General features: G+C 43.0%; 1 protein-coding gene and 1 pseudogene across 2 annotated transcripts in view; both read right to left on the reverse strand.

Annotated features, from left to right (window-relative positions):
• LOC308419540 (actin, cytoplasmic 2-like) overlaps window positions 1-23,468 on the reverse strand; it is a 1,056,985-nt pseudogene that overhangs the window by 979,401 nt on the left and 54,116 nt on the right. The window lies entirely within an intron of this gene.
• Window positions 17,932-23,468, reverse strand: part of PIK3CG (phosphatidylinositol-4,5-bisphosphate 3-kinase catalytic subunit gamma) — a gene marked incomplete at both ends in the record, with an annotated part of 28,508 nt that continues 22,971 nt past the window's right edge. Inside the window, one exon of the mRNA XM_080915230.1 lies at window positions 17,932-18,210. Within this exon, the coding sequence (XP_080771356.1) occupies window positions 17,932-18,210 (279 nt within the window). The remainder of the gene's footprint in view (window positions 18,211-23,468) is intronic.

Below are 23,468 nucleotides of genomic sequence, written 5' to 3' on the forward strand. Positions count from 1 at the left end.
TGGTGGAGGAAGAAATGATGATTGCTGTTGACTGGATGTTTGTGTCCTAACATTCATAGACGGAAACTCGGCAGTCAGAAATGGCAGTCGGAGATGAGGCATAGGTAACAGTCTGGTCATCAAAGCAGAGCTCTCACGAGTAATATTAGTGACCTCAAAAAAGAAGGCCAAAGAGACCCTTCATCTCTTCAATCCTGTGAGGACACTTGGCAAGTTGCCATTTACTAACTGCAGAGTGAGTCCATGTCAGATTCTGAATCTGACATTTGATCTTGGACTTCGAAGCTTCCGGAAGCTGAGTGATGAGTTTCTGTGTATATAAGCAGATAAATAAATGTGTCAATACATTTTAATATAGTATCCTAAAAAGATTTACAAGCATACTAACTTTTAATCCAGGTGAGTATGATTCTTTTGTTGAGATAGCCTTACTATGTAACTGTGACTAACCTGTACCTCTCTATATAGACAGGCAGGTCTCATATTAACCTGCTTCTTGCCTCCAAAATTCTGGGATTAAATTGGGGTGTGTGTGTGAGAGATGGCTTAGTTAAAAGCATTGGCTGCCCTTAAGGAGAATCTGGGTTTGATGCCCAGCAGGAACATGTTGGCTCACAACTGTGTAACTCTAGTTCAGGGGACCCAATGCCCTCTTCTAGCCTCCATGGGTACCAGGCATGCATATGGTGCTCAGACATAGAAGCAGACAAAAAAAAATCACACATGTAAAACAAAATAATACACATTTTTAAAAGAAACAGAGCTTGGGAGTGTTTGTTATGATCTTTATTATGATCTGTAATGCAGTGTGAATATAACCAGAATGAGAAAAGTAAGTTAAAATATTCTTTCTAGGCATTGTGACACACATCTTTAATCCCAGCACTTGGGAGGTACAGGTAGGTGGATCTCTGTGAGTTCAAGGTCAGCCTGGTCTATATGGTGAATTCCAGGACACCCAGAGCTGCATAGAAAGAACCCATCTCATAAAAAAACAACAACAAAAATCATTTTTATAATCAGTGAGCAATTGAATTCTGTGTCCTGAGGAACTCCATTTCCTACTAATTTACACAAAGCACTTTCTCCATTTCAACGGCATAAATGTGCCAGAGCTCACAAATGCTTCAAAAGATGCTAAGAGGAAGCTGAGCATATTTTTCTCATTAAACCTACTGGTAAAGAGAGACTTGATTTTAAGTAACCTTGAACAGCATAAACCCAATGATTACTTCTGCAGAGACAGTGGAAGTGGCCTTGACCCTTTATGAAGAGCCTAGGGCCCAGAAGCATCCCTAGGCTGTCTCACCTGCTTCTTGAGAGAATACACGTGCAAACCTTGAAGAAAGGTTTCCAGGGAAACCATGTAACTTCTATTTTCTCCCCCCTCCCCTGAATATTATTAAGCACCAAATGTGCCTGTGTGAGCCTGGGGTTCTCATTTGAAACCAGAAGCTGCTGGGGAAAAGTGTTTGCCTGAAACACACCCACATACCCAGAGATCATTTTTCTCCTTCCCCCCACTAAATGTCAGCTGCACACTCAGCAGGGAAGAACTAGATGACCTGGGTTCATTTGTGGGAAGAAAGAGAGAGAGAATTAACTCCTGTCGGTGAATCGATTTTCTTCCTTGCTATTATGGTGGCTAGAATGAATGCCAGTCATGCTTAGATTGAGCCCTTGTGTCTTTTCAGTTAGCTGCTATATGGTAGAAAATGTGACTACCAGGGAATGTCTTTAGCTCTGATTTAAAAAAAAAACAAACAAACAAGCAAACAAACAAACAAAACAAAACAAAACAAACAAACAACCCAGGGTTTCTTTCTGTAGCCCTGGTTGTCCTGGAGCTCGCTTTGTAGACCAGGCTGGCTTTGAACTCACGTTGATCTGCCTGACTCTGCATTCTGAGTGTTGGGACTAAAGGCATGTGTCACCATACCAAGCTCTTTAAGTCCAATCTAATACTCAGAGAAACACTGATATCCCGATAGCATAGGGGTGTAAGTATATATGTGTAATATCACAGAAAACAACCAAAATATTTCTATATGTGCCCACTGATGGTGAATTATTTCTGAGATAAATGGCCTGTCTTTTTCTGTGTTTCCAATGTAAGAGGAGGGTAGATTTTGGCAGCCATTCCACTCACTGAACAAACATCCAGATCATAATGGAGTAGCCTTGAGGTGGATTCCTGACCAAATGGATGTAGGGCAAATTGAACTGGAATAAAATAGTTGTGGAGGTATAATCTAGCTCCGGAGGAGATCTGAGAGGCAGCCACCATTGAGCCACCCGCTCATTCTCCAAGAGGAAAGAAAGCTACTGTGCAGGAAAAAAGACAAAAGAACACCCAGGGAAAGATCAGGGGATGAGGGGCAATGAGAGAGGACAACGTTTGGAAAGGGTTTCGATGAATTCCGGTTCCCACTTCACCTAGAAGCTGAGCATGTTTTTGGTCTGTTTTGTGAATTAGACTTATGCCCTTAAAGGAAAGGAAACCCCACTTTGTTCTTCATGAGAAAGATTTTCTAGCGCTTCCAACCAGAAGGTCCCGGCTTTTCCAGACTCGGCTTTAGTCTCCAGTTGGCCCTGGATTGTGAATTAATGTAGCCATCTCTGGTTTAAACTGGCACAGTGGTCAATGCCCGTTTCATGGTTATGAGTGTGTCCTCTACATTGGCCACTGGTCATGTTCTTCACACAGGAGTAGGAGGGTGACCTACACAGGGAGGCTGTTCTCCACACAGGGAATGGTTTCCGATTGGAGCATACCAGGCTTCTTACAGAACCGACACAGGGCAGTCTGACCAGGAGAGGAAGCAATGGAGAGATCCAAAGCCCATCCAGGGAGGTCTCTCACACTTCTGCGGTCTCTTGCGTCACTAGAGAGGAACTCTTCTGGAGAATCTACCTCCATCTACTCTCATTTCAGATGAGAACCGGGAACCAGAGGGCGGGGCTTCTCCTGACTCCCTACTCCTGTGTTCTTTTTTCGGGCCACATTCTACTCTGGGTATTCTCTTAATGAAAACAGTGTTGAGAGTTCCGGGCTCTTCCGTTCTGGGCTATTGCTGCAATAAACAAAATGTATGATCTTAAAGATTGGCAATAAAATGTCTGGTAGCACATATGAGGCTATAGATTTCCCATAAGGAAATTCTGAAGTACTTATTTTTAAAGCAAAAGAGGGAAAATATGAGTCCACAGGGAAGGAGCTTTTTTCTTTTTCTCTTTCTTTCTTTCTTTCTTTCTTTTTTTTTTCTTTCTTTCCTTTTTTTTTTTTAACTTTAGTAATCCTAATGTGGAGTGCTTAACTTTAAACTGGTCAGCATAAGCTGTATCTAATCTGATGCTCAGCAAATTCTGGTCACACAGTAATGCCTCCTAAATTGTGCTAGTGTGGGCAGGTACATGACAATCAGCAGCAGTCTGGGTGTTGATCTTGTACACACACACCCTGTTATATTCCTTTCATAAATCATTCCTATGTGTATCTTTGAGAACATCTCTTCTCCTGATAGCCGGGTTTGTGGCCGGATGCTACTCTGAGCTTCTCCTACCTTGCATTAATTTTTGTCTAAGCTGTTTTGAACTGAGCATCAGCCTTTTGCAGCAGAAAGCATACTGTTATGGTTTGATCATATAATAGCCTCACAGCACGAGTGCTGAGTGCTTAGTTCTCAGTTGGTTATGCCATTTGGGGAGGTGGGTCCAGCTGCAGAAAATGGGGTGGGTACTTGGCCAGTATACCTGACCTGCAGTCTCTTTCCTTATTTTATGCCTTCAGGTCACCATGGGGCAAACAGCCTTTGCTACATGTTTCCACTGCCACAAGGAATGTCTGCAGAATCCTCCTGGGAACATGGAACCAAGTGAATGGGGATAGGATCCTTGGAAGTTGTGAGCATCTTGGAGTCACTTCTGTCAGATGCTCTGTGCAAATGATGTGAAAGTGGTTAACGCAGGTACTCAGGTCCGGCTGCATCCCTGTTTATTGCTTTTGCAATTGCTTATGCTTTTTTTTTCTTCTTGGATCCTAGGCCGGACCATGCTTATTCACATGGTGGTGGGTTGGGACAAGCATTGTCATCTATGTGTGTGGATGGCCAAAATGTCTGAAATTGGTCATGTGTAAATGAATTAAATATTCTAGCTAGCCCATAAAAAAAACACACAATCTAGGTAATTTATTTCCCAGCTGCAAGCCTAGATTGGGCAGGTTTTGGAACTATTCTAACTTAAATTGCAGCCTGATGTCCCTTTGACTTGCTGTTTCTCCTGGCCATGTGTTGATATGTGATAATCCATCATCGCTCACGGTGGCTTCCTCCTCTCTCCCTCCTTGATTTCTCCTTCTGGTCCCTCCTGAGATCTCAAGCCCTGGAACCTCTCTCTGCCGCTCTCTTTTGCCCATCCTGGGCTATCTTTATTAACCAATCAGGGATAACTTGGATACAAGGTTTACACAACAAAAACTGGTATACGTGAGGATGTCCTTGTCCCTGAGAATCTCCTCATGGGAGGGCAACCAGATCTTGGAGTATAGAATCTAGCATTTGAGTACAAGTAACATCAGACCAGTACCCCACAGGCATGCTTTTCAGTTACCTGTCAACTAAATCCATCTTCCTCTGCTCAGACAAGAGGTCTAGAACTTCCCCCTTTGCCCCCACTCTTCTGCCCTTCAGTGGACACTCCCAACATGGCTCTTCATTTGTATTTCTTGACTCCATTTGCACTTCAGCCCTAATTACCTATGTCTTATCTCCTTTTCCCTCACTCTTTCTGGATGTTGTGATCCTATTAGTATCTTAAGAGCTATTCCAGATATCACTTTCCTTATAAAACCTTTCCTGGTCCCTTAGCCAGAATGAACCCTGCCACACTTGTATTTTCTCAACTCTTTATTTAAATCTCTGTTACAGTGCATCACACTCCATGTGATGGTTTGTATATGCTCAGCCCAGGGAGTGTCAGTATTACAAGGTGTGACCTTGTTGGAGTAGGTGTGTCACTATGGGTGTGGGCTTAAAGACCCTCTTCCTAGCTGTCTGGAAGCTGGTATTCCACTAGCAGCCTTCAGATGAAGGTGTAGAACTCTCAGCTCCTCTTACACAGTCCCTGTCTGGACACTGCCATGCTCCCCCCTTGATGATAATGGACTGAACCTCTAAACCTGTAAGCCAGCCCCAATTAAATGTTGTCCTCATAAAAAGAGTTGCCTTGGTCATGGTGTCTATTCACAACAGTAAAGCCATAACTAAGACACTCTATCTTGTTTTCTTAGTCTAGAGACCTGTCTATGTATCCCTGGCCAAGAGTGTGTCAGAGGATTTCCTCCTATAGTCAGGGGTGAATGCATTTGATCCCTCTACCAGATGGTGTGGTGCCTGCCTTATGTTTATTTCCCAGTATCTTCTAGCACAGCTCAGTTTTATACACATAACAGACATGAATGAAGGTCCTCCATGGAGAGTGAATTTGGTCTTAGGAGCCATTTCTATATATATGTTTTGGTGACACTAAACTACTTTCTGTTATTGGTCTCAATATTCCTGTGACTATCTTCTACCCCTTGGCACCACCTCTAAAATTGGCTCATAGCCTATCCTAGCTGCCTCTGAGAGATCTGTGGTGGTGTTGCCCAAACTCAAAATGAAGGCAAAAGCAGAAATACAGCCAGCATTTGTTGAGGGTTGTCTGTTGCTATGTTTGCAATCCGAAATACTGGCTCCCAAGGTCTGGTTGCCTCTGGGGATGAAGAGATCCTCACAGACATGAAATGATGCTAAGTAACTTTGCTCCCCAATTATCCCTGACTGGAAAATAAAAATGCCTACAGCCTGTAGCTGGACAGAAGAGAGGTAGGTGGGGCTTTGGTTCCCAGGCTTGGGGTCTGAGGCAGAGGAGAAGAGAAAAAGACACCATGAGGTAGTTGGATTGTGAGAGCATGGCCATTAGGCTGGCCAGATGAAGTGGGAGCAGCTCAGGCAGGACATGGCAAATTATTTCTCAGGGTTGTTGACTGGGAAGTAGACTAAACAGCATTAAGGGTTGACATCTGCTCAGCTCCAGTGCCTTTGGCTATTGCACATGCAAAGGTTTTGAGAACTACATAACAAAAGGTGGAGAGAAAGCACTGCATTTTACCGTGACAAGCAATTCTTCAAGCGTGTGAGGTGTCTGCACACAGCTCAGGTTGTCTTTGCCTCTTTTTAGATAAGGCAAAGAACTGATACCTCTGTTAAGAGCAGTGCTTAGAGTCTGGGGACTGGGTGTCCTTAAATGTTTCTTACTGGCTTACGTTTGGTTTTATGCTTGCCAGAGAACTTGTATCTGACAAAACCAGAAGACAGAAGAGGGAGTGTGACAGAGCGGAACGGTCACTGTGTAAACCATGACTCATTGTGTGCTTGTTTTCTGGACTGACTACACAGTCCTGTGTGACTCCGCTGTCTCTAGATCTGATTGACATCACCAGGCAATGACTGTCCCAGGCACTGTGCTGAGTTCTTTCACATTGCTTATTTACTTTGTCTTCCTTTAATTTTGCAAATAACTCTTAAATATATTAGCTATATTTTGACACATAGAAGATAATCTCCAATCTTAATGGTTTGAAAGCACATTATATCACCATTTTCTTATTTTAATATATTCAAATTATTTCTTTACCTAATTGTGGGCCTACAGAGGGAACACAGAGCGTGGGGCTGAGCCTCCCTACCAACCCTTCATTGTTTCATTTCAGCATGGGTTAGATGTACCCCGTGGCTCTGATCTCTTAAGGCTTCTGCTCGAAGATGTCCATGTTTTTAGTTTCTGATGTATCTTTCGATGGAGTTCAGCCAGTTGCTAGAGACCTTTGGATTCCTTGTCACCCAGACCTATCCCCAGAGCAACTCATAACATGGAGGATAACTCTGTCAAGCTGAGCAGGTAAGAATGAGAGAGCTAGAGAATGCCCACAGGATGAAAGGCACAGGCTTTTATAACCTAACTTGGAAATGACCTCATGTTACCTTTACCATAATTCATTTGTCAGGAGCATGTTACAAAAGCCTTGTTGATATTCAAGGCTGGGGGGGGGAGTGGTCACACAAAGGCAGGGATACTAGGAGGCAGAGATCACTAAGGATCATAGTACCAGTCACTGAGGTAGCTCTATGCTTACTGCCTAGACACCATGCAGTTGACTGAATATTTGTCACATATGTTGAACAGCATGTCTGTTAGTAATGTTTCTTAAGCAGAGCGGATAAGTTGTCAACCTTGTTTGACTTTGTTCCTTCACAGAATCTGTTAGACATCTGGAGTCTCGTTATGCTAAGTGTTGGAAAGCTGTAGAAGCCTTGGCTTCACCTAGGAGCCTGAGGGAAATCAGACCCTTGGGACTCTCTCAAGCCTTACTCTTGATGTCCTAGCTTGCTGTGATAAACATTGACCAAGATCAACCCAGGGGAGGGGAGTTTGCTTGACTTAGGTTAGAATGGAAACAACAGTTGTTTTGCACCAAAGAAACTAAGAAGCTGGGCACCTAAGCTGGGTCACCTCACACTGGAGAGGCCAACAACCTTGTAGCTGCTCAGTCCACAAAGCTAGGTACGGCAACCATCCCAATTTGGGATCAAAACCCCAGAGAGTTCCTGGAGAGCTGCTACACAAGGATTCGAGACTGGACATACTTGTTCTGATATCGGTGAAGAAATTGTTAGACGCAACAGGTAAGTCAACAGCATCTGATGGGGAAGCCTAAGAGGGCAAAGAGCAATAACTGTTCTTCCACCACACCCTCTCAGAAATCTGGGCTTTGCCAGGTAGTTATGGCATACACCTTTAATTCCAACACTTGGGAGGCAGAGACAGGTGACTCTTTGAGCTTGAGACCAGCCCGGTCTACAGAGCAAGTTCCAAACCAGCTAGGGCTACACAACAAAACCCTGTTACAGAAAAACAGCACAACACAAAACAAAACAAAAACCTCTGGGCTGTTACTAGCTGATGCTCACACTTGGGTGGGTTTTCCTGTGTTGATTGAGGCCACCAGAACAATTCTGCAGACAAGGCTCCCTATTCAGGTGGTTCTAATTTATGGCAAGTTGACATTAAAAAGCATCACACTTGATCTGGGGGATCCAAATGTGCAGTGCAGTAGGTTAGTGAGCATGGTCTATGATGTATAAACAGCAACAAAGTAAAAGTAATAACAAGATTCTTCTTAACGATCTTAGAGCACAAGCATTGCAGGTGATTAAACCTGAAGGCTGATGTTTGGTTCTTGAGTAAAGCTACAGGAGAGCGCACTTCTCTAAATATTTCACTTAGGAAACACAGGTGACTCTAAAGCATTGCAGTACATAAAAGAAGCTGGGCACTAAAGACAGTGTGTTATAGGAGGATGTCGGTATGAAACCCTGGACAAAGCAAAACTATAACTGATAAAAGCATGTCAGTGTCTGGTTCTTAAGTGTTACGGGACGTGTGAGAGACAGGGTTGGAGATGGCGCAGCAGTTAAGAGCATTGTCTGCTCTTCATAGCAGCTGGGTTCTATTCCCAGAACCTACATGGTGGCTCACAACCATCTGTAACTACAGTTTAATGCCCACTTCTGCCCTTCACTGGCATTGTATGCACAGATGTATAGGCATACATGTACTTAGAACACCCATACAATAAAATAAAAGTAAGTACATTTTAAAAAAGAGAAATATGGAAGATTAACTGCAAAGAAGTATGAGAGAACATTCTAGAACAATGAAATTATTTTTTTTATCCTGACCATGGTAGCATATAGCTCATAACATATAGGACATAAGCATATAAGTCTACTAACACTCATCAAATTATATTTAAAAATCAGTGAATTTCACATAGGTAAATCTCCCATTTAGCTAATAAAGAAGGTGAAGGAGAGCAGCTCTTAAAACTGATTGTGGTGTCTGTTTAATCTATAATAGGCCTAGAACCGGGAGCTAATTTGCATGGATTAGAATAGTTCCTCAGAGAAGCTTGATGCTATTTTGAAGATGTCTTATTATCTGATATTGAATGGAAATTATTTTTGCTTTGAAGCCTTATTGGGGAAAACATCTGTAAAGGACTCCTGGAAGCCACATGCCAAGGATGGAGCCACTAAATACTGTGGTTCCTGAGATTCTTCAGTCCTTTTGGAATAGAACAAGCAAATAACAGGTAACATTTATTGAGTTACGGTAACTCTGGGCCAGATTGTGGGCCCACCAACACCTCACATTTGTTCTTCCATTTAATTGCTACTGCAAATCTGTAGCGTTGGATCTGTGTCTCTGTGCCTTACTGCAAACACGAGAGTCAACACTGAAGAATACTTACTCAAGTGAAAACTGGCACTTGGCTTTGGATGACCTAACACCAAATGTCCTCACTTTTCCCTGTCCCATCTATTCTAAATTGCTACTACCTCACGTGCTCCAAAACTGGAAAATAAAGTTTTCCTACATTGCTGGCTTAGGATCTGCACTGTTCTCACAATGTTATCTGCATTGCTTCCGGGACCTGTGACTCTCAGAATCTTTTAGTTACTTTTTTCATTAATTTATTCATTCATTTTACATCCCAGTTGCAGGTCTCTCTCTAGTCATCTCCCAGTCCCACCTTTACAAGTCTGTCTCCCAGTTATTCCCTTCTCATCAGAGAAGGGGAACCACCCTTGGTTACCATCCCACCCTATGACATCTAATCCCAGCAGGACTAATCTTCTCCCACTGAGCCCAACCAGGCAGTCCAGGTAGAGGAAGGAGATCCAAGGGCAGGTAGCAAAGTCAGAGATAGCCCTCATTTCAATTGTTAGGGGACCCACAGAAAGACCAAGTTGCACATCTGCTCCTAGGGGGCCTAGGTCCAGCTCCTGCATGCTCTTTGGTTGGTAGGGCAGTAACTATGATTCCCCGATGGGCCAAGGTTAGTTCACTCTATAGGTCTTATGCTGTCTTTGACCTCTCTGGCTTGCTCAGTTCTATCTTATACTCTTCTGTAAGACTCCGTGACCTCTGCCTGATGTTTGGCTGTGGGTCTCTGCATCTTTTTTCATCAGCTGCTTGGATGAAGCCTCAGAGGACAGTTATACTAGGCTCCTGTCTACAAGCATAACAGAGTATAATTAATAAATTAATAATATCAGGGGTTGGGTCTCTCCCATGGGATGGGTTCTCAAGTTGGAACAGATATTGGTTGGCCATTCCCTCAATCTCTGCTCCATCTTTATTCCTGCACATTTTGTAGGCAGTACAAATTCTGGGTTGAAGGTTTTGCTGGTGGATTCCTTTTCCTCCACTGGAAGCCCTGCCTGGCTACAGGAGGTGGGGGTACTTCAGTTTCCATGTCCACCAGTGGTAGAAATCACATCCATGGTTACCCCCAGAGACTCCTCAGAGCTTTCAGGCCCTTCTGGGTTACCTCATTCAGGATGATATTCTTAAGTTCCATCCACTTGCCTGCATGTGGATTTTCATGATGTTTGTGTTTTTAATAGCTGATTAGTATTCCATTGTGTAAATGCACCACATTTTCTTTATCCATTCTTCAGTTGAGGGACATGTAGGTTGTTTCTAGTTTCTGGCTATTATAAATAAAGCTGCTATGAACACAGTGGAGCACATGCCCTTGTGTGATAGTGGGGCATCTTTTGAGTATATGTCCAGGAGTGGTATGGCTGGGTCTTGGAGTTGAACTATTTCAAATTCTCTGAAAACCTGCCAACTTGATTTCCAAAGTGGTTGTACAAGTTTGTATCATTCCCACCAGCACCCGAGGAGTGTTCCCCTTGTTCCACATCCTGGCCAGCCTGTGCTGTCACTTGAGTTTTTGATCTTAGCCATTCTGACTGGTGTAAGATGGAGTTTTAGAGTTGTTTGATTTGCATTTCCCTAATGGCTAAGGATGTTGAATATTTCTTTAAGTGCTTCTTGGCTATTAAAGATTCCTCTGTTAAGAATTCAGAATCATTTAAATTTCTGGAGATCTAAGGTGCCAAGCCTATTTACTTACTGAAAGCCCTGCAAATGTGTCCATTCACATTGAGCAATTAGTACCTGAGAAAGGAGTTGTTCTTAAAGTGAGAGGCTGTTTCCTCTGGCTTCTAGAACCGTGAAACCATGAACTGAGCAAATCTCAGGTGAGAATAGGGTGGGCTTCGGGGGAGACAGGGGCTTGGCATTTCTTTGTGGCTATGAGACTTCCTCGGGGGAAACCCTTAGTAACCACAGGACTGGTAGCTTAACAGGACAAGTGCTTTGTGATGATGGTGTGTGTGTGAGTGTGTGTGTGTGTTCCTGTGCATGTGTACATGTATGTGTGTGAGGGAGAGAGGGAGATTAGTGTAGATTTGGCCACCAAATGCAGAAACACTGTTGCAGAAGGCACTGTTCAAGCCATAAACCTTGCAGTGGTTGGAAATTGTGAGTGGCTTTCTGTCAGACAATAGGAAGCTATTTTAATTCTAAAGTATAACCAGAAGATGCTGGGGTTGATTGTCAGGTGATTGTTCCTCTGCTGAGAGGCACTTAGAGCTGCTTCATACTACAAAGTGGCCTTGCATTTCCCCATAGGCCACAGGTCCCCTGACTCAGAAACCACACAGAACCTGCAGAAGGGGTAATTTTTACTGAAGCAGCAGGCAGGGAGATTTACTCGGTTGTGTTAATGAGCAAATGCTTAGAAAAGCGCCTGACATTCATAAGGAGTGACTAGGAGGCTGTTTGCACCTCCTCGGGGGACTTCAGATGTGAGCTAGAGAGCTCAGCAGGACCACACAGGCAGCACCAGGCCTGCTGCTGAGAAGAGCTCCAGCAAGCAGGGCTCTCCTGAGATAGAGGCACAGGCAAGCCCACCAAAAGCACTGCCACCGTTGAAGAGAAATCAAGGCCAGTTTTAGAGGTGAGCAATCATCATCAGGTGTGGCTAAGGCTGGAGACTTTAAGGCCCTTGCTTTCATCTTTCCAACAAGAGCTTTGAATGGGCTTCAAATTTAGGTGGTTTTTTTTTTTTTTTTTTTTTTGTTTTTTTGTTTTTTTTGTTTTTGTTTTTTTTTTTTTTTGTCAATGCAGAATAATTCTTTTTTCTTTTTTAAAAATTTTTTTAAATAATTATTTTTTCAAAATTAAAACATTAATGTTTTCTCCTGGTTAAGAAACTCAAACTCCCCAAAATCCAAATGAGAAAAGTTACTATTAATGGCGGCTGAGGCAGGAAGGTCAGAGGCTCAAATCAAGGTTTGCCTGGGTTACAGTGTGAGTTCAAGGCAAGCCCGCGAGACTTAGGGTTATATATTGAAATAAAAAAATATTTAAATAGCTGGAGATACAAGTTAGTGGTAGAGTGCTTGTCTTCCATGTGTAAGGCCTTACATTCAATTCCCTAGTACCCTCAAACAAAAACCAGTCTCTTGAGGGTTAGGTGCATCTTCTCTGACTGAACCCAAACCTGAGAGTCCTCTGCTGTATATGTGTTGGGGGCCTCATGTCAGCTGCCTGGTTGGTGATCTAGTGTCTGAGAGATCTCAGGGGTCCAAGCTAAATGAGATTGCTGGTACTCTCACAGGTCGCCCTCTTCAGCTTTCTCCAACTTTGACCTAATTCAACCACAGGGGTCAGCAGCTTCTGTTGGTTGGTTGGGTTCAAATATCTGCATCTGACTCCTTCTGCTGCTTGTTGAGTCTTTCAGAGGCAACCATGATAGGTCCCTTTTTGTGAGCTCTCCCTATCCTCAGTAATGGTGTCAGGTCTTGGGGCCTCCCCTTGAGTTGGATTCCCCTTTGGACCTGTCACTGGACCTTCTTGTCCTCAGGCTCTTCTCCATTTCCATCCCTGCAGTTTTACAGACAGGAACAATTATGGGTCAGAGTTTTGACTGTGGGATGGCAACCCCATTCCTCCTTTCTGCTGGAGGTGGGCTCTACAAGTTCCCTTTTCCCACTATAGGGCATTTCATCTAGGGTTCCACCCACCCCCCCACTTTGAGACCTCTCCCGTCTCTGGTGCATTCTGGAGGGTCCTTCCAACCTCCTATGGGAGCAGTTTCCCTGTTTCCATTCTTTCTGCTGGCCCTCAGGGCTTCAGTCCCTTTCCCCACCCAATAGCAGATCATATTCCCCTTTCCCCCCTCCCCTGTTTCCTTTCTGTTTCAGTTCCCTCCCTTCTTTCTCTCCCCCTTGTGGTTGCTTTCATCTCCTTTCCAAGTGGGACTGAGACATTCTCACTTGGGCCCTTCTGCTTGTTGAACTTTTTATTTTTTGAGCCTGGGCCTTTTACAACCCAGAGCTTACAGATTTGCAGAGGGCAGAAAGGCCTTGTGCACATAGAGAAGCACCGGAGAAGCCAGGGAATTGGACACACGTCTTACCTTTTTCAACTGAACAAGATGCACAGCTAGGTCTTCCTAGAATGCTAGGAATGATGGAGCCTTACAACCTGGTGATCCTTTGTGTCTGATGGGACATCTTGGCCCATTTCTCCCAGTATTTACTTATCCCAGGCCCTTTCCCACTAAATCCTGAACATTGCTTTTAGACCATAAACCCATGTTTAAAAGTGATGACACTTGCACTGTACAACAGACCACGTGACTTCTAGGTTATTTTAGGGCCAGGCCAATCCTGGTGCCTTGGCCTGCTGAAGGTTCATTCCAACGCTATGCTTGTCTTGTGTGTCATTTCTCTGTATTGAGGGATACCAGTCATCTAACCGAATCTTAACTTGAATATCCATATACAATGTTTCCAAGTAAGATCACACACACAGATACCAGAGCTAGGATTTTCATGTGTGTCTTGGGGGTGGGATGAAATTCAACTCACAAGAAACCTATGAAGACATATGTTGCTCATGGGGACTACTGCTTGACCGTAGAAAGTTTGCCTAGTACGTGGGAACTCTGGTGCTGCTCCTCCCTGAAGAAAACCATTGACCCGAAACACATTAACAACACTACGTTGGGGTCAGGGAGAGGATTTCGTCAGTAACATGCTTGCCACACAAGCATGAAGACCCAAGTCTGTATTACCAGCAGAAAACTACAGGGTGCAGTAGTCTGCATGAATAACCCCAGCATGGGATAAGAGGGTTGGGGAGGGCAGAATGGCTCACAGTTACAGGAGGTCCTCTGGGGCTTGCTGGCCAGCTATTCCAGCCAATTGGTGACCCATAGTTTCAGCGAGAGAGTCTGTCTTAAGAAACTAAGATGGAGTGTAATAGAGGAAGGCACCCGATGTTGACCACTGGTTTGCACACACAGCAACTTATATGCATGTTCACTGGGATATACATTTGCGTGCATACACAGGAACTCATACATACACACAAATATCACATGCACACGCACACACGAAGAATTTGCAACACCAGCATCTGATGAACACTGTAGGAACTGGGACTCAGTCCATCTTGTTGCGTACCCAGTTTCTCAGCACACGGTGCAGTTTCTCGTGGGCAATGAACGTTCAACAACGATTTCTTAAAATAAGCTTCAGTTTTAAAATGAGTTTCAGAAACATTTGGAGGTTTAAACATTAAAAGATACACAAGATGTCAAATTCTCTTTTTTAATTTAAATTAACATTTGTAATTAAAATACAGGAGACTGTCTTAGCTTCCAGATAGAGCTAGCCATGCATGTGATTTAGAAGTCCCTGGCATGTGTCCTGAAATGAGCCCGTGAGAACACGTGAACAAACACCAAGACTAGAATCGAATGTGTCCACAAGAATTATTAGGTTGGATAAAATTGGAAATAAGTCAGCAGAAGCCTTAAGAGATCCCAGCTTATATTATTTTCTTCCTATCATTCAACATAATCGGAAATGATTTCAGAAATGTATTTTCTAATTTCGTGTTTAAGATTATAATTAGTTATCATTAATATAGGACTAACAGCTTCCAAATCATGCTATAGAAGGCCCGTACTGATCCTTAACAGCTGTTTTACACACTGATTAGTTTGCCTCTCTACCTACATCAGAGTAGTGTCTGTTTGCAGTAGATGACGATCACCACAGAGACACACAACTAACCATGGTGCAAAGAATAAGAGCCTTCAGAGTACTCAGCCCTAAATGGAGCATCCACACTCCCCCATTACTGCCCAAGGCTCAGGGATCACCGGAAGAGGGACCGGAGAGACCGAGACACAGAGGTGGTGAATGAATACAAGGAAACAGAATCTCTGGGCTCAACAGGGCAGCTGCACATGTGAACGCGCAGCAGTTATGACAAGCCCCATGGAAGCTCAGGTCACACCAAAGCCCAGCACAGAGAGGGGAGGTGGATATGAAGTCCCGCCCCTAGCCAAGGACTATTGGCTATTGATAGTTGCCTGGAGCGGAAGTTTTCTTTAAGAGTGTTGCCATTGATGGATGAAAAGAAAAAAGGAGGGGACACAACTGGGTGGGAAGGGAAGTGGGGCTGAATCTGGGAGAAGTTGGGGGAGTGGGAGCATAAGGTCAAAACTCTTTGTACACAATTCTCACAGAACGAATAAAAACGAAACCCATCTCCTGAAAAAGATGTACTTAACTATGCGTAATTTATTTGCAAATCGAGAGCTTTTTTTTTTCTGGTTGATATATTTTATTCATTATGTTTTTCTGCATTTTTCAGAGCATCACCAAAACCAGTAGAGTCATATTGGATCAAGTCTTAGATACACTCACAAGTTGCTTTGACCTGACCCATCTGACCTGTGATCTGTGTTTTAGTCACTCAGCACTGAAGATAAAGATACCGGTATTTACCCAGGAGGACCCTAGGTCTAGAATCTTTTCTAAGGTGTAGAAATCACTGGAATTTATCATTCGCAGGCATGACGAGGTAGCAAGCATGTGAAGGTGATTTTTTTGCTGATATGCTGGTCTATGGAGTTGAAATGGCGTTCTTTGGAAAATGAAAGAACGAAATTCAGTACATGGCACCATGTAGTTCAGCTTTATGGAAAGGCTGTCTCATCTAAAGAGCTAATCTGTATGCATGTGGTGTCAGAAGCTATGTTAGGTATGCTCTGTAATTGTTTCATCACGAAGGTAATTATTTCAGCAACTCAAATGAAAGGCAAAGTCTGTGCATGGTTCTTTAGAAGCTTCAGCATGCTGCCTGTTTGAGTTCGAAGGCATTCCTGTTCTCAGATTAGCAGGAATCATGCTCCAGAAATGCCATAAAATAGCTAACTTACATCCATAGAGAGAAACACTATTTCAGCACAGGGCAGGGCCTGTACAGGAGACAGATTGATTTTAGAACAGTTACTTGCCAGGGATAAGGAGTTTTCTCGTAGAGAGCTAGGATCCAGGGAAGGCCCAGTGAGCAAGGAGGAAGGGTTACCTATACCATCATGGACCAAATAAGGCTCCTTTCCCTGCATGCATATAGATTCAGCCAGAGTACTTCAAAAACTATGCCCAGGTTCATCTCATACTAATGGAAATTATAATCCGAAAGTGGGGTGATTTTAAAATGCAAGATTATGTTAAAAGTGTCCCTGATGGTTCTTACTTGCAGCAGAATTATGTGCTACTTGGCTTCTGTAGACACAAAGGGGAGGTTGGGCCCCATCTAATTAAAGAGTCTATTTTGACAATTTAAAAATCAGAGTTATATATGATTATATATATGGACATCTTTGACATAGCTCTTTCTATGAAATTAATGACAGCTAAAGATATTTGATTAAATAATTTACTGATCTCTCTCGTAGGTGGATAGACATTGATAACAAACATCGTGATATTTAAGAAATGAAAGAAAACTTCAAAGGAAATTGGTTCGATTGTCTTTATGAACTCTGGGATTTAAAAGTCCTGTAAGCTGAAAAATGAATATGTAAATAGGTATTGTTATAAGCTTAAAATACATTTGATAGCAGGTATCTTCTATTAAAAAAATAAAGAAAAGATTTCGGATTTAAAAAGTAAAATTAAAGCATTTAGGAACTAATATTTTCTGGATTCCTCTTTTAATAGTATACTTTTTAAAAAGCCAGGGAGCAGCTCCACAAATAAGTACCTATAGTTCTCATGAGCCCAGAGTAGACTTTCTTTTTCAAGTCATTTTGAGCTGTCTTTGAAGGCTCCACAAGTCCAAGAAGAAGTCCAGGAGGTGGCAAGCCAGGGGTGGGGCAGAGCAGAGGGCAGATGACATTTGTAGACATCAAAGGGTCCAGTTAGTGACTTTCCGTTTCTGTGCTAGAGAAGATGACACTGGCTGTATTAGGTTATTCACTCTTGGTAAAAGGTCTTACCTCCATTTTTAACATCCATAACCCTTGAGCCACAGCAGCTGGGGAGGGTCAAAGCTCAGGCTCAGAGCTTGTGTTCAGTGTCTGGGAATCTCAGTGGCACACTGTGGGAGGCAAACTGCTGGTACAGTACTCTGGGACTCTAAAAGCTAACTTGCACTCCTTGTTTCTAGCACATCACCAACATCTGTTGGGCACAGAGAGGATGCTTAGAAACATCCTTTAAAGAGCAAAGCAGACCTTAGCAATGCTTTCACCCTTTTCTGCCAAGAGCTTAGAGAACACAAGGAGAGCCAAAATACATGGTAAACACACGTGACAACAGGTATTGCCAATTATTCTAGCTGAAGGACTTTCAGAGATACCCATTACAAGATCATCAGGCTTACTAAGCAGGAATGTTCTAAGCTATTGGAACTTAGAATATTCTTCAACGTCCTAGACTGAGGCGGGAAAAGCAGCAGAGCAGCCTCACATTGAATATTAACCAAGCCATCGGTAATGCCAACTATTTTTCCTCCGGTGAAGAGTTCAGCTGGGGAAAGAGCTGTATTTCTGAAGTTCAATGTTCAGATCGTTCTATTGCATTTTAAATCTAACTGTGATAGCTGACAGGGGGGTTTGAAAGCTTTAGCACACTAAATCGCTTTGGGCTCTAGCACCAAATATCACGCGGAGTGTTTCTCTCCTTGTTTGATGCCAAGAACAAGATGGAGGAACCAGTTAAACTGCACAGTCCACCCTTTGTCTCTGCAGACTTCAATCTGATCAAGGAAATACTTCTTGGCGTCCTCCTCGCTTCTCCCCACCGTGAGAGCATCCCGGATGTATTCGATGTCCTCTTTGCTGGTCAGCTGGGGCATTCCTGTCATCAGCATCATGGAGAATAGGATGATCAGCAGGTTTGTGTGATGGCGAAGAGCTAGATACGCCCTAACGCAGACATCCTGGACAAAAGAGAAGGATGTGCTGTTATCAGTGCGTTCCCGCTGGACCTTAAATGCTCTGGTTGATGGAACCTTTTGGATGCCATCGTTGGCGGGGGTGGGGGTGGGGTGAGGGTGGGGGCAGGTGTCTGAAAACATTATTAGGCTGTGCTGGAATTTACGTGTTGCTGTTCATGCAAAGGACTCTTTGTGACCAAGGCAGGTCCCTGCTATAGGTAAAACGTGTGGCAAGAACATCAACTACTTTTATAATCTTGTCTACCCACCAGCATGTTCCAGCCAGTGAGCGCCAAGGAAAACCAGCTGAAACAAGTTTCATGCTGTTTGTTAGTGTACCTGTCAGATTCAAGTCCTTCCCTAGGAGATCGAAGGTAGAGACATCTGTCCTATCTGAAGAGGGCGGACACTCACGTTGAGCACCATATTGGAATCAATAAGCTTTATGTGAGTACAAGTAATGTTTCCCAAGGGCTAATGAAATCCCAAGAAATGAGGAGATTTTAGCCCTCTTATTTATTTTACAATTTGTTGTATTTTTAAGAAACAGACAAATTTTTCTTTTCACTGTCTGATTTTCTAAGTTATTGAATGAACTTAGGAATTTTAATTCAAATCTCCAACACTGAGCAAAAGAGGGTGCTTTAAAAACTGTGAAGCTATCTAGCCAAGTATGGTGATTTAGGCCTGTCATCCCAGCACTCTGGAGGTTGAGGCAGGGGGATCACTGTGAGTTCAAGGCAAGCTTAGGTTACAGAATAAGCCCAGACTACAGTGAGATCCTGCCTTCAGAAACCAAGAGAAAGAAAAGAGATGGGGGTATGGGGAGAGAAGAAAAAGGAAAGCAGAAAGACTCAAAGGCTCTTGCCTCCATAAATGCCTTTGGCAGGCAACAAGTCATACCTTCCTGTCAAGCACCAGGCTCGTCTGTGCCATTAGGTTATTTTAAAGCATAGGGAAAGGTAGAGGATGCTTAGTCTCATTAGATCAGGACTCAACCTAAACATCACGACCTGGAAGAGAACGTGTACAGAGAGCTAATGCTAATGATTTCTAGATGTAAATATTTCATACTAACGTGCTAAAAAAAAAAGTAAAACAAAGAAATGAACAAATTCAGCAAAAACCCTCCTATGCCACACTGAATAGGATTTATGCTCAAATTGAAAGCTTTTCTGACCATAACTATATTAACATCCATTTATGATTTTTATAAAATATGAAAATTAATATGACATTAAAATATAGCAGTGTGAAGTACAGTATTTCATAAAAAATAATTTGAAATTTTAAAATGCCAGAAAACAAAAAAAAATTAGAAAAAGAAGTATAAAGCTGGAAAAGTAGAGATAAGATTATTAGTATGTATAAATGATATGTTCATTTTCCTGGACCTCTGAGGGAAAAAATTTCAAATATTATTATAACCAGTTTTTGGCAAACTGTGTTTTGTGTATTTGTGTGTGTGCATATGGAGACCAGATATCAACGCCAAGACCTCAGTGGCTTCCTCAGTTACTCTCAGCCTTCTTGTTTGAGCCAGAGTCTCTCTCAGGTCCTGGGGCTCAGCAGTTTATCCAGCAGATTCTAGCTTCCACCCATCACTGACTTCTCGGCACTAGGAAGCCATAGGCTTGTGTTCCCGTGGCATCTTTCATGTGGGTGCTAGGGAGGCTGAACTTGGGTCCTCTTGCTTGTGCAGTAGGCTCTTTCCAACCGAACCATCCATCCACCCATGCAGACATGTTATAAAATCAGACAGTAAGACATTAAAAAATAGTGTGAATAGTCACCACCAGTTGGCAAGTGTCATGAAAATCAAAAGCCACCGTGGCTGTGAATATTGCACACAAGAAGAATGCTATTCCTAGAACAAACATGCCACAAACCTGTGCAGAACCCACTTAAAGAAACTGTAAAGGTTTACGTAAAGGAAAACTTGAGTACATGAGATAACATAGCATCTTTCTCTGAAAGAAAACTCCTCTCAGGATATTTATTATGTCAGGGTTAGTCTGTAAGCAGTGATATTTCAGTAGAATTCCTCACTAATTGAATTCAGGCACTGGTTTTAGGTCATTCAGTCTAGTCAGGATTTGAGAGGACATTTTTAGAGCTCACAGTAAGGAAAACCTGGGATCGATACAACAGATATTTAAGCATTTTATGGAGCTGTGGAGATGTCCAGTAGTTAATAGGACTGGACATTCTTGCAGAGGACCTAGATTCTGTTCCCAGAACCCACATGATGGTTCACAGCCATCCCTGATTAATTCTAAGGAGGGGGAAAAAAAAAACCCAACAACAAAATAAAACAAAGAAAAAACCCAAATACATTTTGAAGCTATAACAAAAGCGTGAAGGAAGGGTGAAACCGTATTTGTTGTTTACAAACAGAGACAAGGCATTTTGTGGAATAGGATAAAAAGTGGGAAGACACAAGTGTAACATTTCTGAGATGTAATTCAGACAAGCACCAAGATCAGTGATGAAATGGTCTATTCTCCGATAAATGAGATCAGCATAAGAAATTCGTTATTCAGGGAAAATAAAGTTAAAACTGCACTCTCTGAGACATGCCAAAAGAAATGCCAGATGAGTCAAAGGTTTATACATTAAAAAGGCCAAATATTGATTTAACTAGGATTAGGAAGGTGCTTTACCCAGGGCGGGGGGGGGGGAATGGAAAAATTATAGAAATGTAAACACATACAAGTAATTATTGACAGGGAATCACAAAGAAAGCATTTATGTAATGTGACACATGACTGTCCGTCCTATCCTAAAGTACAGGCAAGGATATGCGAAAACTCACACTTCCAGACCCCAGAGTAGATGAAAAACCTTGAAGAATGTGAATTAGCAAGCCAGCCAAGAGGGGCGGGGGGAACCCACGAAGTAGGGCAGAAACATTCCCAATGGAAAGGTTTTATTTGCTCAGTTTCTTACAGACAGAACCTGTTCACCCACAATAGGTGATATGTAGTCATTGCTGTGACTTAACTAGCAAACCGCTTGATAACATAGTCGCTGTTGTGGTAGGGACTTAGCTGAGGTGGTCAAATGTCACATTGGTCAAAACTCAGAACTGTGTGCTGAAATTAGGTGAAAATTTCTGGCTGAAATATGCTTTGAAGTTTGACTTTTAAAAGAATCTATGTTTTCCCCCAGATACTCCCATGCTAGGAACTGAACTTTTAACAGGTTGGAAACTTTCCCCATAAATTTACCTGCAAGCAAAAGCAAGAACAGCATGCAAGAAGGTGGCAACCTCAATGCCCAGTGTAGGAAATGAACAAGGAGGCTGAAGAAAACTACCTCACGCGTTCTGAGACTCTGCCAATGGTGCTATAGGAGAATAAATAAACACGAGGAAGTGTGTTATGAAGCAGGAAGGAGAGCACATATGGAGTATCCTCCCATCTTTGTCGATTAACACAAGATGGCTTTGTATCTACTGGCCATTCTTTCCTTATTACTACAACAAAAATGCCCACATTCTAAAGGAGAAAGGATGTTTCAGCTAATGGTTTCAGAGTGATTGCAGGTAAGATGGCACAGCAGGAGCTTGAGGACCTTCAGAGAGCCCGGGACATGTGTCCTCCAGCTATACTGTATGTCCTACGGTTCTACGACTTATCCAAACAATGCTGTCAGACCAGGACTGCATGTCAGGACGCATGCAGGTATGGTCTCAAACCATAACACTGTAACATTTGCATGCGGCACAGTGACCACAGTGACAATAGAGGTCAGGCTTGGGTTACACTGGGCAGTGGAGGGTGGACATATTTACCCTGGCTTAGTCAAATGACCCTGATCATTCTGATCCAAGTAAGGCAATTTATATAAAGCACAGGTACAGCAGGTCTGACAGCCTGAGTGTGTGGGACATGTCAGTCCCTTCCTCCTTTATGCTCACTGTGGGCAGAGGTGCTAAAGTGGTCCCCAAAACAGCACTGGGTTGTTTCAGCTGCTGCCCAGATATTAACTGTCACCTGGCGGCAGCCCCAGTACATTAGTGCTCTTGCATTCCAAGTGACACCCCTGATGCCCGGAAATCATTTTCTTTGCTTATTCAACCCACAAAGGCATTTCGAGTTTCTTGGTAATTACAGAAGCTAAGTGCAGACTTCACCTCGGGCCACAGACTCATTAATTTGCCAGCACTTGGCTTTTCACATAGACTTAGGGGGACGCCTTTCGATTTGGAACCAGAAGTACATTTTGGTCTTTAATTATTTTCCATTCTTTTATACACCAGAGGCTCCAGTCATATCTCCTGCTGTGTGAGCCCACTGTGGGTCAATCTCGTTCTAATGGAAAAAATCTCAAGGAGGTAAATTAAGCCCAGATAAAGTTACTGTCACCCTAATCCATAGGTAAATATTTTCAAGTGACGGTAAATAGATTCAACTATCCCTGTGCCAAAGAGATACAGAAAGGAAAAGGGGCAGTTTTCTTGAGTCTCTTGAAGGCCACCCCACCTTGATGAACTATCATCTTCTGGAGGACATTGAGGAGGAAACTCAGAACCTTATGAATACACAGGGAGCGCTGCATTAGTGAGGGGAATTTCCCTGGCTGCATGACTGTGTTTTGTTGGTTTTAGCTTGTTTCCACATGTAGCCTTTTCTATGGAAAAGAGATGCCTTCTCTAATCGTAACTTGGCAGACAGAAGGTCCAGGATCCAGGATCTGGCTTAAAACTTGAGTACAGACATTTCTGTCCTCTGTTGAAGGTGGGGCCGAATGGCAGCTAACAGCAGCCTCACACCTAGTTGAAGAAACTCAAATGTTGGCTTTCTTATTGACAATCAGAGGTCACTCGACTCCTTTGGACCTCAGTGTTTCCGTCTGTAGGATGGGTACAATAGTAACACCCACTTCATAAGGCTGTGCTGAGATTTAAGTGCTGTGTAGCTAAAGGACTTTCATTACTAAATACTACCAAGACTTGCATCATTGAACACACTTCCCGACGCTAAACGCATCGGTTTCTTATGCCGACTGTCCACCAAAATGATTCCTTAGACGGTTCATTTAGCAGGTGAAGGGAGCTCATGGAAAGGGTTGTCTTCACGCTGGCTCATGAGCAAGTGCACATAGCATGTTGCACTCTGAGCATCTACAGGCGTTTCTTTTCTTTGGCGGAATCACAGTTGGGCGCTACTCCACCAACTCAAGCCCCAGAAGTTTCATTTCTGTTCTTTACAGTGACAAGGCTTGTGAGCATGTCCTGGTCACATTGCTTCAGCCCA

Source organism: Micromys minutus (assembly GCF_963924665.1).
Source record: "Micromys minutus genome assembly, chromosome: 1".
Taxonomy (NCBI): Eukaryota; Metazoa; Chordata; class Mammalia; order Rodentia; family Muridae; genus Micromys; species Micromys minutus.